Source organism: Cupressus sempervirens, chromosome 7, assembly GCF_028749045.1.
Source record: "Cupressus sempervirens isolate cs-2001-9-10 chromosome 7, ASM2874904v1, whole genome shotgun sequence".
Classification (NCBI taxonomy): Eukaryota; Viridiplantae; Streptophyta; class Pinopsida; order Cupressales; family Cupressaceae; genus Cupressus; species Cupressus sempervirens.
In genome coordinates this window covers 69593511-69608120 of record NC_143124.1, presented here as the reverse complement: position 1 = coordinate 69608120, position 14610 = coordinate 69593511, and the positions used below count along the sequence as shown (strand labels likewise).

The 14610-nt window shown below is 34.8% G+C and overlaps 1 protein-coding gene across 1 annotated transcript in view; it reads left to right on the top strand.

Moving 5' to 3' along the window:
* The window catches only part of LOC149545534 (2-alkenal reductase (NADP(+)-dependent)-like), a 170705-nt gene that overhangs the window by 31219 nt on the left and 124876 nt on the right, over positions 1–14610 (top strand). Inside the window, exon 2 of the mRNA XM_089790699.1 lies at positions 2621–2798. Within this exon, the coding sequence (XP_089646825.1) occupies positions 2621–2798 (178 nt within the window). The remainder of the gene's footprint in view (positions 1–2620; positions 2799–14610) is intronic.

Here is a 14610-nt window from a genome sequence, read left to right as displayed (position 1 = left end):
AATCCTTTGTTAGCTCGTCTTATTGGGTCACTTGTGTTGTTGTCCTCCACGTCACTGTCAATCACTACCACTTGCTAGTTGAAGGTTCAACCCACTATGTTGGCATTTCCCTAGTCCCTACCTCCTTAGACCTCCAGATTCAACTTAGGCAATGATGACACATTTTTTGGATGCCTAAGTTGAGGGAGATTGTATAGTTTATACAAATTCAACAAATTGCACAATACTAGGAAATAAAATACAACAATAGCATGACTAACATAGAATCGCATTACATCATAAATGACATAATGATATATATTTCATTGTAGAACAGTTCCCATGTTTTCACACCCTCACTTGTTCCAGATTCCATACAAATAGACTTGACACAGTTAGTGAAGTCTCCAACCATCACAAACTAACGACACAACTAACACCCCTTTGGAAGAATGTTTTATTAAGTAACAAAAGTCTTATTTAACTATTCATGGCATAATTGCCGCCTACAATTCATTAGTACAATCTTCAATATTCCTTGAACTTGTCTATCTTGACTTTCCTTTGGTTTTTATTAGACATAGTATCATATTTTTTTCCTCCTATGGCAAAGCATCATGACCTTTTACACATTAATATATATATTTTTTCGTAAGATTCTAACCAAGGATCCAACTCATCCATTCTCAAAGCACAAAAATTGAATGCAAAACATAGTTATCTTGAGAGAATTTCAAGTCTTCAAAAAACTAAATATCCTTGCCCTCTGTTTGAATATCATTGATATGCTTTGCTTGCACTTATAATTTCTTGGCCAATTCCATGATGGAAGTATACTTATTGCTAGCATTTGTAGAAACCATAAACTTCTCCTTGAAATTGAAGGATTGGATCTTCCTTGGAGCTAAAATACATGCAATTTTATCTTTCATCTTTTATTCCCTTCTCTTTTCCTTTTTCCTTTTCTCTTTTTTTTCTTTTGTATTCTCTATTTTATTGGTGCTTGATTATCTAAGAAAGTTTTTTCCAATTCATCCAAAGAAGAAAAAGTATTATGCAATGGCACATGCTATCGCTTGGCTTCACCTCCTAAATAAATAGAGAATCATGCTCCCTATATGATATTTTCACCATAATATATTATAATTGGTTCCACCATTTTAATGCATCTTCATTTTCACAAAAAATAGGACACTTCGTAGAACTTAGGGAAAACATCTTTAGTTAGATCAGCTTTCTATCAAATCTAGCTGACCAAACTTTGATTGGAACTTTTATTGTTGTTCTTGGCCACAAAATCCAAAATACAAACAAAAGATCCAGAATGGCTTTTCATGAGTTTTCAAAAAAGAAGAAAAAATTCCATGAGTTGCAGCTTGAAGAGAAAAATTCTGAAAAAACATGAATATGCAATAGCTCAATATTAACAATCCAAAAGATGAATTTTGAACTGTAGATTCCTGGTCTGATCCTTCAACTTCAATAGAGAATTCAAGAAAATATTCTCAACAAATCGTAGCTTTGATACTGCTTGTTATGACTCTCACATATAAGAATTGCTCTAGGATAATGTAAAAGAAATATCATTACAGCACAAGAGATGCCTATGGATCATCATGCTTTAATATCTATACATTTCAAAATATACCTATGAGGTTGGATAACACCATGCAATACTCCCTCTAGAAGAAGACACTCCACAAAATATCTCCAAGAAATCTGAAATACATTAGATACTCTTAACATATCCTTACAATAGTAATTGCCTCCTTTATAAAGAGGGAACACAGTGAGGACAAACATAATACAGTGACAACTGCGATATAGGTATTGAAGGTAAAGCTTTTCTGAGTAAGCTTCTTTAGTAGTGTTCTAGGAAGTGTTCCAAGGGGATATGTCCCTTTCTCTTTGGGGCTGTTCTCAATATTTTGAGGATGCGAGGAGAAGGTATTTTATGTCATTAATGTGTCTAATTGATGTGTAAATCAAAAGGGTCAATAATATGTTGTATGTATGTGTTATATGGAAGAGTCCAAGTCAGTTGAGTTATTGAGAATCCAGACAAATGAAAGACAGTTAAAGACTTTAAATGACTAAGTGCTGAAACATATTGATGAGTAGTTCAATAAAAGTATCAAATTGATTCCTTGACATATTTTGAGTATTTTGCATCTGTACTCAAAATATTGCCAATGTTCTTGTTTGTGTTTGATATTGATACTTGAACCCGACCTTACTTTTGATCAAGTGAATGAGGATGGTTTTTTATTTTAGTTCCATGTTATGATATTTTTCAAACATCCCCTTGAAGTTTTTTAGAAATGAAAATCCATGCCTGCGGATTCGTTCTCTCAACCCCATTCATCACACATTAAGATTCACATTTACTCATTAGCACTGCTGACAAACCATAATAGGCACATAATACTGATTATGATGTCTTTATGTTCTTAAAAATTATAAGGATCTATAATGTTTGTATTTGATAAGAATGATAAATATCTCTTGGAAACTGTAGGAAACGATGGACAGGCAAGCCCATTTTGTCCACTATTTTTTTGACTTTCAATTAGAACTATAAAAAGTTTTGAAATTTTAGAGCTGTACTTTCTCTTAGTTATTGATATTCTTTTACATACAGGTTCTACAAGGTTTTGTGGTAGCTAAAGTGATACTTTCAGATCACCCAGATTTTAAAGAGGGTGATTTAGTATCTGGAATGTCTGGATGGGAAGAGTATACCATAATACCGAAAGGAAAGAATTTAACAAAGATCACACGTACCGATTTGCCACTTTCGTATTTTGTTGGTATTTTAGGTACATTTTATTTCACTCTCAACTTTGTGCAAGGAACAATTTTGAATTTTCTTATCAATCTTTAAACAATCTCTTATTTGCGAAAATGGTCTCTCCTAAAGTTGTATCTTGTCTTATCAACCTAAGGAATTAACCATATATTTGTATCGAGGGTTCATGTAAGATCCTTTAACATTTTGCAAACTCTTTCAATTCCGCATTATTCCAGAATGATTTTTTGTTCACTTTTTTGCTTTAATATCATCCAAAGTTTATATTGAGCAATTTTTGATGGGACCAGAAAATGAATTTATTAGAACTTAGGTAACTCTCAGTCCATATGCATTGCAAAGAAAATAAAAGGGAAAATTTTGTTAACAAATGTTTATTTTCATGTACTTAGAATTATGACTGAAAGGATTAGGTATTGTCGGTCTAAAAGATTGGTCTTTTGAAAATAAATGCATTGGAGTTAATAACCAAGCAAAGGTCTAATATGATAAACAAGGTGGACGTAAAAGAATATAGTTTACAGATGCTAGGCACGAGGGTGTTGATGTGTAACATGATGTGTTTGTGGGCAGAAAGGGCCACACACAGGTCTCTTCACCTCTGTCTGCTGTTAGGATTAATGTGAGACACAAATGTCATCTGGTACCTTCATTTCTCTTCAGGAAGCTAAGTATCTTCAGTACATTGTTATTATTTCAGATTGGGTGATGCCTCCAATTAGCATACATAAAATCATACATAAGTTAGTGTAGGCTTCCTGCTGACTTCTACAACTTAAGAAATTGATTGGTATGGAAGATAGACTTCCCACCAACTTCAACAAATTAGGAAAATGATTGGCATGGATGTATTAGGAAAAATTAGGGAAACCCTTGCTTCTTGCGTTGCTGAGCAAAGTAATGTAAACATCATCATACACATGCTTGAGAGATTCTCATGTGATTTAACCTCAAGACCTTTTACATTTCTGAAAGTAGTTTAAAAGGTATTTGCTCAGTTTTTGACAAAAAAAGGGTTCAAGAGATGGGTGCTAGAATTGCCGGAGATCAGAAAATGAGTTTTGATGATGGAAGGTTCATTCTTGACAGTAGTGATTGGTGATGTCAGAAGACAAGGCCATTTATATTGATGTGTGACTGATGAGGTGACAAGACACAGGACGGACATAGGAACATCAAATAATTAGATAAACTGTAACTACTCATTGCATAGAAACGAGAGATTCTACAAAAATATCACTCTTGAATAATTGAACTGAAGTTTACAACTGCGTAATGGATCTAAGAATACCATGATTAGGGTAGATTCTGTATATTCAAAGTGGATAAGTAGATTCATGAACTACGTAGCAAGAAGATAAGAATGTTGTCTGTATTGGAGTTGGAGTGCATGATCTACTGAAACACTTGTCGCCTTGGTTGGATCTTTTTGAAGTGTAGATTGAGAAGAAATAATTTGATTCCATGTGAAGAGAATAAATATAAAGCATCTCTTTTAGAGATAAGTAAACTAAGTGGCCATACACTTGAAGCTACCCAAATACAAGAATCTCATGTCTTGAAAGTTGAAACTCATCACGAAAAGTGACTATTTTATGGAGTTTGTTGTGAAATGTATTAGTTTATAATCCTTGGTCAACATATAATTAATGAATTGGAATGTCAATGATGATATGTTTATAACATTGATAAATTGTTTTAAGTCTAGAATGGAGTATTAAGTTAAGAATGGAGTATAGTTAGATTATAAAGTCTAATTGTTATGGCTAAAAATGCTCGGTTTGCAAGATCTATGTGTTGGCCAAAATTATTTTAAGTCACTGAGACCACAACTTACAAACTTTTGTCTTTAGGCAATGTTGTAGTGAGATAAATCTCTCCTCTCAACAATAGGGGAGGCTCCCTTCTTGCCATAGGTGGCTACAACAAAAACCTAATTGAAATTAACAAATAGGTGGTTCTCTGAATTGACTCCTCATTTTTTAGGAATGATTGTATGGTAGAAACAACTACTTACAATTTATCAAAAGGTACCTACTGCTACAGTAATACCAATGGCTCAGTAGTTGACGCAAGAACAACTCCTAAGATAGCAGTTATAATTATATTTGGTTGATTGACAATATGAACCCAAAGTCTTTTACAGTCAATCTGTTTTGATGAGAAAAGTGAATAGATAACAAGGTGCAAAGTCTCTTTCCAACTTTCCAAGTAAAATAATATACTTGAAATTAAAGCACAAAGTCTTTATTTTCCTGTATTTACAACCACTATCAAACTATAAAAATTATGTTTCTGAAATCTCAGTCTTACAAAACTAAATCAAACTATCAAATGCTTCGCAAAAAAAAACTATAAACTGAATTAGAGATAAATTGATCAATGCAACTGAAGAATACAAAGACCAACTTCAAGCTTCACAACACAAAGATTGAGAGCACTTGCTTCTTTGTTCACTTCAGAATTTTTTGTATCTAGAAACACAAAGTTTTCAAGCTTCAAGTGCTTCAGTATAGTCTCCTTGTGTAAAACAAAAGATGATTATTTACAATGAGCGCTCTCCTTTATATAGAAAAAGAAGAGAGAGAAAGGTGGAGAGAAAAGGGGAAACCCTCAACAACCTTGACTTATTCAACTAACAAACTCTTAACTAACTTTGACTTAGTCTAATTTGTGTGCCTAACGCTGTTGCAACTTGATTACATGAAACGTTTATACATGTATTTTTCTTGCATTTACAAAGAACATTGCTTCTACATGTAATCTGTCAAAAATTACTTATAAAACTCATGAGAAAGAAGTGCCTCGGGCACTTAGAAAAGATTTTCATGTGTCAATGAATTCTTCAAAATTGTACAATGATTCTTGTAGAACTGATGCATCTGGTTCTCTAGTTCTTCATGCAACAACTGATAACTTATAGATAACGTTTGCATTTTCTGAAGTAACAATGCCACGTTCTTTTATTTTATTCTGTAGATGACAAAGTGAAAATCTATAGCTTGCAAGGGTATCAATCTCTCCAAAATCAAATTTTCCCACCCCAAGCTGTAGGCAAACCACTCCCTCAAATTCTCTTATGAAAACCCCCTCATTGACATCTAAGTCAACTTCGTTCATGGTCTTCCATACATTCAGGTCCACCTCTAGAGATTTGAGTTGTTGATAAAATGAAGCAAGAAGCTTCTTCAACCTACCTGAAATATCTCTCCCATGCCTCAGTATCCTGAAATGATCCCTGATCATATCCACTCCTTGAGACACCAGACGATCATACCAATTGTCCACAACTCTATGTTTCCTTGCAATCCGCATTGCATGTTCTGAAAACTCAATTGTTAGAGAAGAGGCCTTCATCTTCTCGAGGATGTCTTGTAGTCTAGCATTCTCCTCTTTAAGTCCGTTCTTCCTTTCCCACAAATATTCATTGATGTAGAGCCCTTTTGGATCAATCAACCCTCTGACCAAAAGACTCCACAAGTTGCCTGATAACCCACAAGGTACCCACAAGGTTCTCTAGTCTCTTCACTAAACTTCTTTGCACAAAATGGTTCAAACAACTTCCCAAATCCCAAGACTTCTTCCAAGCCTTCCTAGGGCTTAATTCTTTCCAACTTGATTCAAGGGTTTCTAACTAACAACAAAACTTTCTACAATAGAAACTATCAGACAAGCTGCAAACTAGGCCTTAATCCCTAGTAGCTCGCTTTTTCTATTTTTGGGACTTTTGATTCAGGCTTCCCAAAACACTTGCCTATTAAATGAATGATTCAGTACCCTTTAAAGAGCTATACAACATATCAAAAACTCATATGGGGTTAGTTTGGAACACATGTATGGAAAATGGGAATTTGACACTTCAAATTTCAAGGGCTAATTAGCCCACTTTAAGAAAGCAACTATAGGAAAAACTCAGAACCCAATCTTCTAACTTTGTAGAGTTTCTCAAATTGATACCAAAGCACAGATTTTGGAGGCTATTTGGTTCTGTGATAATGTTTGATGGGTTATCCACAAAATCCTTACCCAAACTAGTCATAAACTAGGGCTTTTTGATACTCACCCTTCCCAATACTTATGGGATCCAACCAAGTTGCCAACACCTTTTCCTTGATGTCGTTAGACACTTTTAATCATAAAATAGCCCCCTTGGGAGAAGATCCTTTACTGCTAAAATAATGGCACTAATTCCATGCACTTTTCAACAAGCAAATCTGAGTGTACACCCTTGTTATCAACTTTTTCTGAAAAAATTAGGTTAGTAGCATATTATACAGTTTAGGAAGGGCCCATTCTATGAGAAACAGTAGCTACATTCATAGAATGGTCTTCACACTCAAACTGTGATAAGAATTGCAATTCCTAAAAGTCTATCAGCACTGTTATAACAGATCAGATCAATTGACTCCTTACAATGGTATTCCAAGTGTATAAGAACCTTTCTACTTCAAGCCCTGGTCATGTATCACAGAAATCCAATTGAATTCCTATCAAAGGAATGTGCCTAAATGCAAGGAAATTGCAAAAATAGTACCCTTTCTGAATTCTTCGATACTGGTCCTTACAATTTGAAATGCAAAAATGCAATCTGTCATAGAGTGGCTCTTGGAGAACTTAAATAACAATCTTCTAACTCCCCCAACTGACTGATATTGATAAGTTCCACTAAAACTTGTTTAATTTCTTCTTCTAGGCTTTCCCTCCCAAACGCTCATAGTTGTTATATATTATCATTCAAGAATTTAAATTTGTATTCTTAACAATTGATATCTAACTTATTGTAAACTATAAGCAATGGCCTCCTATGGATAGAATGACATCATTTAAACATCCCATAGCCCTTATTTACCATATTACATACTAATTGTCCTATATGCCCATCATTAGGTGCTATGGTCCTTTCAGGACCATTAGGACATTTGAACAATCTTTCATTTTTATTACAATTGGGTGCCATAATTGGCCTTAAGATTTCGAAATTGAGTCTTGATGACTCTCCATTGTCTCTTCCTTCTCTTGGACCCTTCATTGGTTTCCTTCCTCTATTAGGTGCTCCTGCACTAGTCATTCTTTTGGGTGAGCAAGCTGAGAGCATCCTGTGCATCCTATTGATAGGCCAAGCAAGATTGTTTACCGAGTTGTCATGTCCCCATATTTATAAGATTTTAATAATAAATAAATAGATAATAAAATAAATACTACTAAATTATAACATAATTTATTATTATTTATTATAAATATAATAAGAAATTAGTAACAATCAATATAATCATTTCATATATGATGGTATGATTATAATGTAATTAAAATGATGAATATTAAAAAATAGATAAAAATATGAACAATAATAATGATTTAATAAAATTAATTAGATATGTTAAAATCAAAGATCAACTTGATAAACATAAATCAAACAATTTAAATAAATATACTATTTAAAGAACTAAAGGTTGCAACCTAATTTGAATGGTCACAATCTCACATCAAGTGGGCTATATAAGGAAGATAATCATAGTTTATCTTGGGGGGGCAGATCGTTAAGATCATTAGGCATTTTTACTCAGTGAACAATTTCAATCGAACAAGATAGGAAGAAAGAGGTGATCCGGCTCAGCATAAATTTATTTCAATTAGTCACAAGAGTTTTTATGGAATTCTGTAGAAGTATATAGCTCCAACAAGACTTAGCAAGAGCGTAAGAATGAAGAGAGTATAGGGATGCAAACATAAATCCCTAGTAAGGAAGGCTAGCCTAAAAATAAATCAACTTTGTTACAAACATTATACAGGAAGCAGTCATGAACGAGCAAGGGGATATAATACGACAGATGGAAGAAGATAGAAAATGATGAAGAACACAGATCACATATACCAATGAAGGCATTCTAGATCTCCTTTAATCCATTGTGGTCAACAAGAAGGAGAGTTAGATTTTAATCCACCAATCACAAGCAAAACGAACTCATCGCTGAGTAGTGGAGTTAAATCAAATTCTATGTAGAAGGTGAATAACGTCAAACGAATCACATGCAATCGCACAATCTGATAAGACGCAGGGAGTCAAAGCTGGTCCAAGGCGAATAACCTTATTGAAGAAAGAGAAGAAAATAAACACAGAAGAAAACTCCACGCAAAGCCACAAGACGTTACAGACACACGAAATTCCACACAAACTTGGTACTTATGACTGCGACTCAATTAGGCAGAGGAGTATCGACATTCAATCATCTTGAGCGGCTCTATATATTCGCTAAGCCATAGGGTTCTGTAAACGTGTGCCAAGAGAAGGAAGATATAATAGAAAGAATGTAACGTAGGGAAGAAGACTATTCAGATCCGAATATTTTTCCAGTTTGGGTGTATGACCAAATGGATGAACACGGATACATTCCACTCTAAATAAATCCAAACCAGACCAATAAGGCCAAAAGTGAAGAGACACAGGAAAACTCTTTAGAGGACATTAATAAGGACGAAAGACATAGTCACAAGCAACCGTGTAAGCTAGGAGTAATACATGGTGCAAGAACATTAGGACTCCCATGAGGATACCAAACACTGAATATTCACTAGGTAATGTTTCCTAAGATTCCGTGACAAGGAGTAAACATAACGTCTAGAGCAATTAGATAGCTAATAAGATATAGCGATAATCTACAGATCATTCTCATACCAAGAGGATACAAAGACAATGACAATTGCTAACTGTAGGAATTAATAATAAAGAAAAAAATAAAAATAAATGAACAATGATATATGGTAGAGACTAAAGAACATACACCATAGATATTTTAAGAGGGATACAAGTTCTGCTCTTTCTTAAAAGAAGGGGAATTACAATGAGGAATTAGTTCCACACCTTGTTTGAAATAGGCCAGAACAATGAGATTATATGCTAAGTACATATATGCATATTCATTTAAGAATATCAAATAATTTTAATGAATCATCAAGAAGGAAGAAAATTTAAAGAGATTTGATAAAGGACATCTAAATCTCGTTCTTGGCTTAAAGATTGCAATGAATTGAGAATGATTTTGATTGGGGACATTACACAAGTTCAATTGTGGTGAACTCGTAATCCCTGGCTGCATTTTCTTTGCTGGCTTTTCAATGAGAGGCTCAACAGCCTCCACATATTTGGTGTTGTCAGCACCCACTACGATCCTTGACACCACTTTGGTCTTCTTGATCTTAAGAACTTTGGCCTTTGTAACCATGTTGGAATTTAGGTCCTCAAGTGGAAGTTCTTCTTTCTTCCTCTTTTGAGTAATTATAGTGAGCCAAGGGGGAAGTGTTAAGGAAGAGGATCCCATAGCAGCAATGGTAACTAAAGTGGATACCAGATCAGTTTGTGCAACTGTAGTTACAACAGTTGGGGCCTTAGACATGATTTTCACTGGGGTTGGGCTGCTATGTGCGATTTCTTCCATGAATTGCTCAAATTGTGTTGATGAACTATCCATTAATGCCATGGATGGAATCGCGACATTAGGGATCAACATGGTAAAAGCGTCAAACACACTTTCAAAGCTATGATATTGTTCCATTATTAGAATTGTAGGAGCAACTATAGAAAAGGGCATAGCCAGTGTGATTGGAGTTGGATCCACATGAAATGGTGCCATCTCATGAGGAAAAGTGCCCATGGCAACATGCAAGGGTGAATCCGCTAACTCATTTGAGGCTGGTGCAAAATCAGAAAGAATGGTAGAAATTGACACTTCTGGAGGTTAGAGCACTTTCTCAGTGCCAGAGGAAGTTCATCATCACTAAGGTTAATATGAATCTTCCGAGGTTCTGCAGATTTCATCTCAAGCACACCTCCTTTTGTTTTGTCACCCTTAATGGTAAGCTTTGGAATGATTGTTGTTGAAGACTCCGCCATCCTTTTGTTTGCGTCTCCTTTTGACCCTTTGGCCAATAGGATCATCTGGATCAAAATCTTTTCCAAACTTAACCTGTATGGGTTTTAACCCTCTTTTCTTCCACCAAATATTTTGTTGGCTAGAATAGGCTGAAAATGATCCCATATGGAAATGCTTTCCTTGGATGAGTAGGATGGAGACGAGATAGGCAGCCTATCAAGGTGACACTTAGTGTACTCTAGATCTGCGGTTGGCCGTCATCGTCAATTTCTGCAGGGATCACAGGTTGAAGTACCCAATTAGCTTAAGGATCAATTGATAATAGTCCATTTAGCGAATGTCAATCTCTGTGCACAAATAAACCCAAAGGTCTTGGAGGCAATGGGCATGAATGCAGGATATTCTGATTTTGGCATTCATGCCTTGTCAATCAAAACAAGCATGCACTATGAACTTCTTCAAGGTGATCCTTTGCAGTTCAAACGCCAAGCTCTTGGCTTTTGGTACTGTGTCCAGTGAATAGCCACTAATCTTTAGAGGATTCTTTGATAAAATACCAACACATGACCTATGAAAGGAAGATTGGTAAGATTGTACCACCATCAAATGTCTTGCCAACTCCATAAGGATGATCTTGTTTATAGGATACCTTGGAAGAGTGTATGGCTTGTCTCTGAAATAACCAACTCTCATGTATGTGAAGTTTGGGAAACTAGAGGAATAGACAAGCATACTTGTTCACTTTCTCCCAAGCCTCATCAAGCTCACACTTCTTTGGCAGTTCCTTGTTGAATAGGCTCATGTAATGCCCAAAGAAGGCATCTTGCACTCTCCTGTAATGCGTCTAGTTGGACCTCAAGTTTAGCTGATCAAAATACTCCCATACTGGTATTGTCATGCAGTCGCCCTTTGTAGATAGGCCTGAGAATGAACCCACGAAAAAAGTAATGTACACCAGGTATGATTGATGTAGAATGCCATAGCTGAAGAGAGCTAGGATAGTTACTCCAATAACATACCATTAATCGTCTCTCCCCTAAAGATCTTTTGTTGGGAGAAAGCGATGAGAGAGATATACTTGTCCATCCATGGCTTAGAGACATTGGATTCTTTGAGCCCAACAATGCCACTAAGTAGTGTGGTCATTGATTCCTTCTTTGAAGTTAGAATGATGCACTTCTTTTAGCCATCTAACAAGATTAGGCCTTTTGTTTATTAACCAATTGACATTCACATACCTACTACATTATACCATTTCATTGTTCCATCTCTCCAAGGCTTTCTATTTTGTAATGTTAGTCACCAACATACTAGGTTGAACTCAAAAGATTCTGTCAAGAGTTTCCGAAACCAAATTGATGATGGTCTTCCCATCTTGATCTCTAATAGTCTTTGATGGATCATCCCAATTGTTGGTGCGGGCACAAATTTGAGCTCATGGGCAGCCAAAGAAAAAGTGGAGACTAGATGAATGTCACTTTGTTTGATATACAACATATCACTTTAGCTGCAACATCTACTCTCTTTAGGAAATCCTCGATATCCAAGTGCAAGATATTGGTGCCCTTGATGTTTTCACAATATGAAGTGACTTGTGAAGGAGGCATGGAGTTATGATATTGGTCATACAAGTACTTTATTTTTAACCTAGAGTGATATCCTTTGTCATGATAAGTGTGTATGTGTAAGCAACTATGATATGAAAATTTCACAACATAAGTACATCTTCAAGAGGGGGATTTGTTGTGTTTTTGAATGTTCAACCATGAAATATGAAACTTTTGCATGGAAGGTATGGCTGAAAGTTATTGGGATAGTGAATGGATGCATATATTTAAGCTCAAAAACATGTGCTTTTATGATGAAATACCCAAAAACTAGTTTTTGGAGTACGAAAGCATGTGTGGACAACAATGATGTTGTATGGAAAATGTGTGGAGATGGATGGAAAGATGTCTACTTATACTAAGATTTTGTGTTTTCATCATAAGTAAATGTACAAGCACATGCAAACAACCACCATCACGAGTTTTTAAGTCATGTGGCAGCGGTATGTAAAGTATCAACAGAGTGCATGCAAGCATGGAAGTGGAATTTTTGGACGCAAAGGCATTTAAAAAATGACTCATTTTGTGAGTGTTTTTTCAAGAATGGGGTTTTTAATTCCGACTGCACATACAAGTAAGGTGAAGTGCTTGCACATGCAACTTGGCAAATTCAAACGGAAAATAGGAGCACATCATATACATTATGCAAATGTGAAAATTGAAATAAAAAGACTTCCATAAAGAAAAGAACAAATATATACAACAAAGCCCTATGAATTGGCAAAGAATCTTACCTTTTTTTCTCAAGAAGCAAAGGAAGAAGTCTTTTAGTCTTTGATGCAAAATCTGAAAATGAATCCAATGAGATTTTCGGATGTAGAATGATTGCATGACTGAGAGTTAAATAGACTTCAAATCTTGACTCAACCTTTGCAAATTGAATGCATTCTCGAGTCAAAATTCATAGCTTGCTAAGTGTACGAAGTTGAAGATTAAAAATGCATCAAAATGGCAACTGTTTTAACCAAGCAATAAGCAATATATGATGAATATTAAAAATGACATCCAAGACATCATATGCAACTTGAAAAGAATTGTAAAAAAGTTGAAAATGATAAACAATGCCTTAGAACTTACATTGACACAATAAGTTGAAGATTCGGTGGAGAAAAATGATCAAACATAAGGCGTTTTTGTGCAAAAATGTGCCTAAATGGGCTGTAGTGTGAACAAAATCCTTTCAAATCTGCAATTTTGATAAGCCAAGAATGATCCTTGGGAGGCAAAAACATTAAGTTTTGGTGATGAATTTTGTGATTTTTTGCTCCAAAATCCTGTTTCTACTGAAAACACCCAAAATAAGTGGGTTTTCACAAGTCAAAAACACATGCTTTACTCTCAGAAATTGCCACCCAAACTTGTTTGATAAAAAGTGCATGAATAAATGAGTAAAGACACTTTTCAATATCCAAAACATGTGTTTTGCATCCCAAAATCGCTACTCATGCCCAAATGCATGAATAGACAAGACAAGTTTTAATTACCCAAAACACATGCTTTTCAAAGGAAAGTTGCCACCAAGAAGCCAAACAGTTATAAAATCACTGAGGACACACTTTCTGATGTCAAAAACATGTGCTTTGCCTCTAAAATCGTTGCCCATAGTCAATCACTTGCAAAACATAATATAGACATGGTTTCGGTGATGGAAAACACATGTTTTGTGCCGTAATATCACCGCCTTCATGCTTTTAGGCATTAACATTAGCCTAGAAAGGTGAAAACAGGCTTTTACAAAGTCATAACACATGCTTTTTAACTTGAAAAACCCACTCTTTTATAATTTTGCAAGTATACACCACAAAAGGATAAGCAATGACGTGGTTTTAATATAAAAAAGCACATGCTTTTCAAAATACATATGCCTTTGGGTTTAAATTTCTCACCTATATACATTTTAATTATAACTCAAGTCAATAAACACATTAATAGACTTCTAAAGTGCAATAACATGTGTTTTTTGGTTCAAATTCCCTACTTATAAGCACTTCATTGATATAAAAATGTGTTAATGCTTATAAAAAGTCCACCTATATGTATTTAAGACATTTTATTGGTAGTGGGTTTTTAATAGGTGTTTTGCATATTGATGATATGCAATGAGTTATACACATCCCACCTTTATGTATTTTAAGTGTCTCATGTAATTAAATTTAATATATAGCTATAGTTTTTAATAAATTAATATAAATATTAAAAATAGACTTAAAGAGGCTACTCTTCATATAACATTAAAAACTATGGTCAAATCAACTCAGAATGAGCTCAAATTTTGAAATAGATGTTTTTTTTGTTGATAGGTAATCGGCTGAAGCCTAGATTATCTATTATTTTATTTTTTATTATT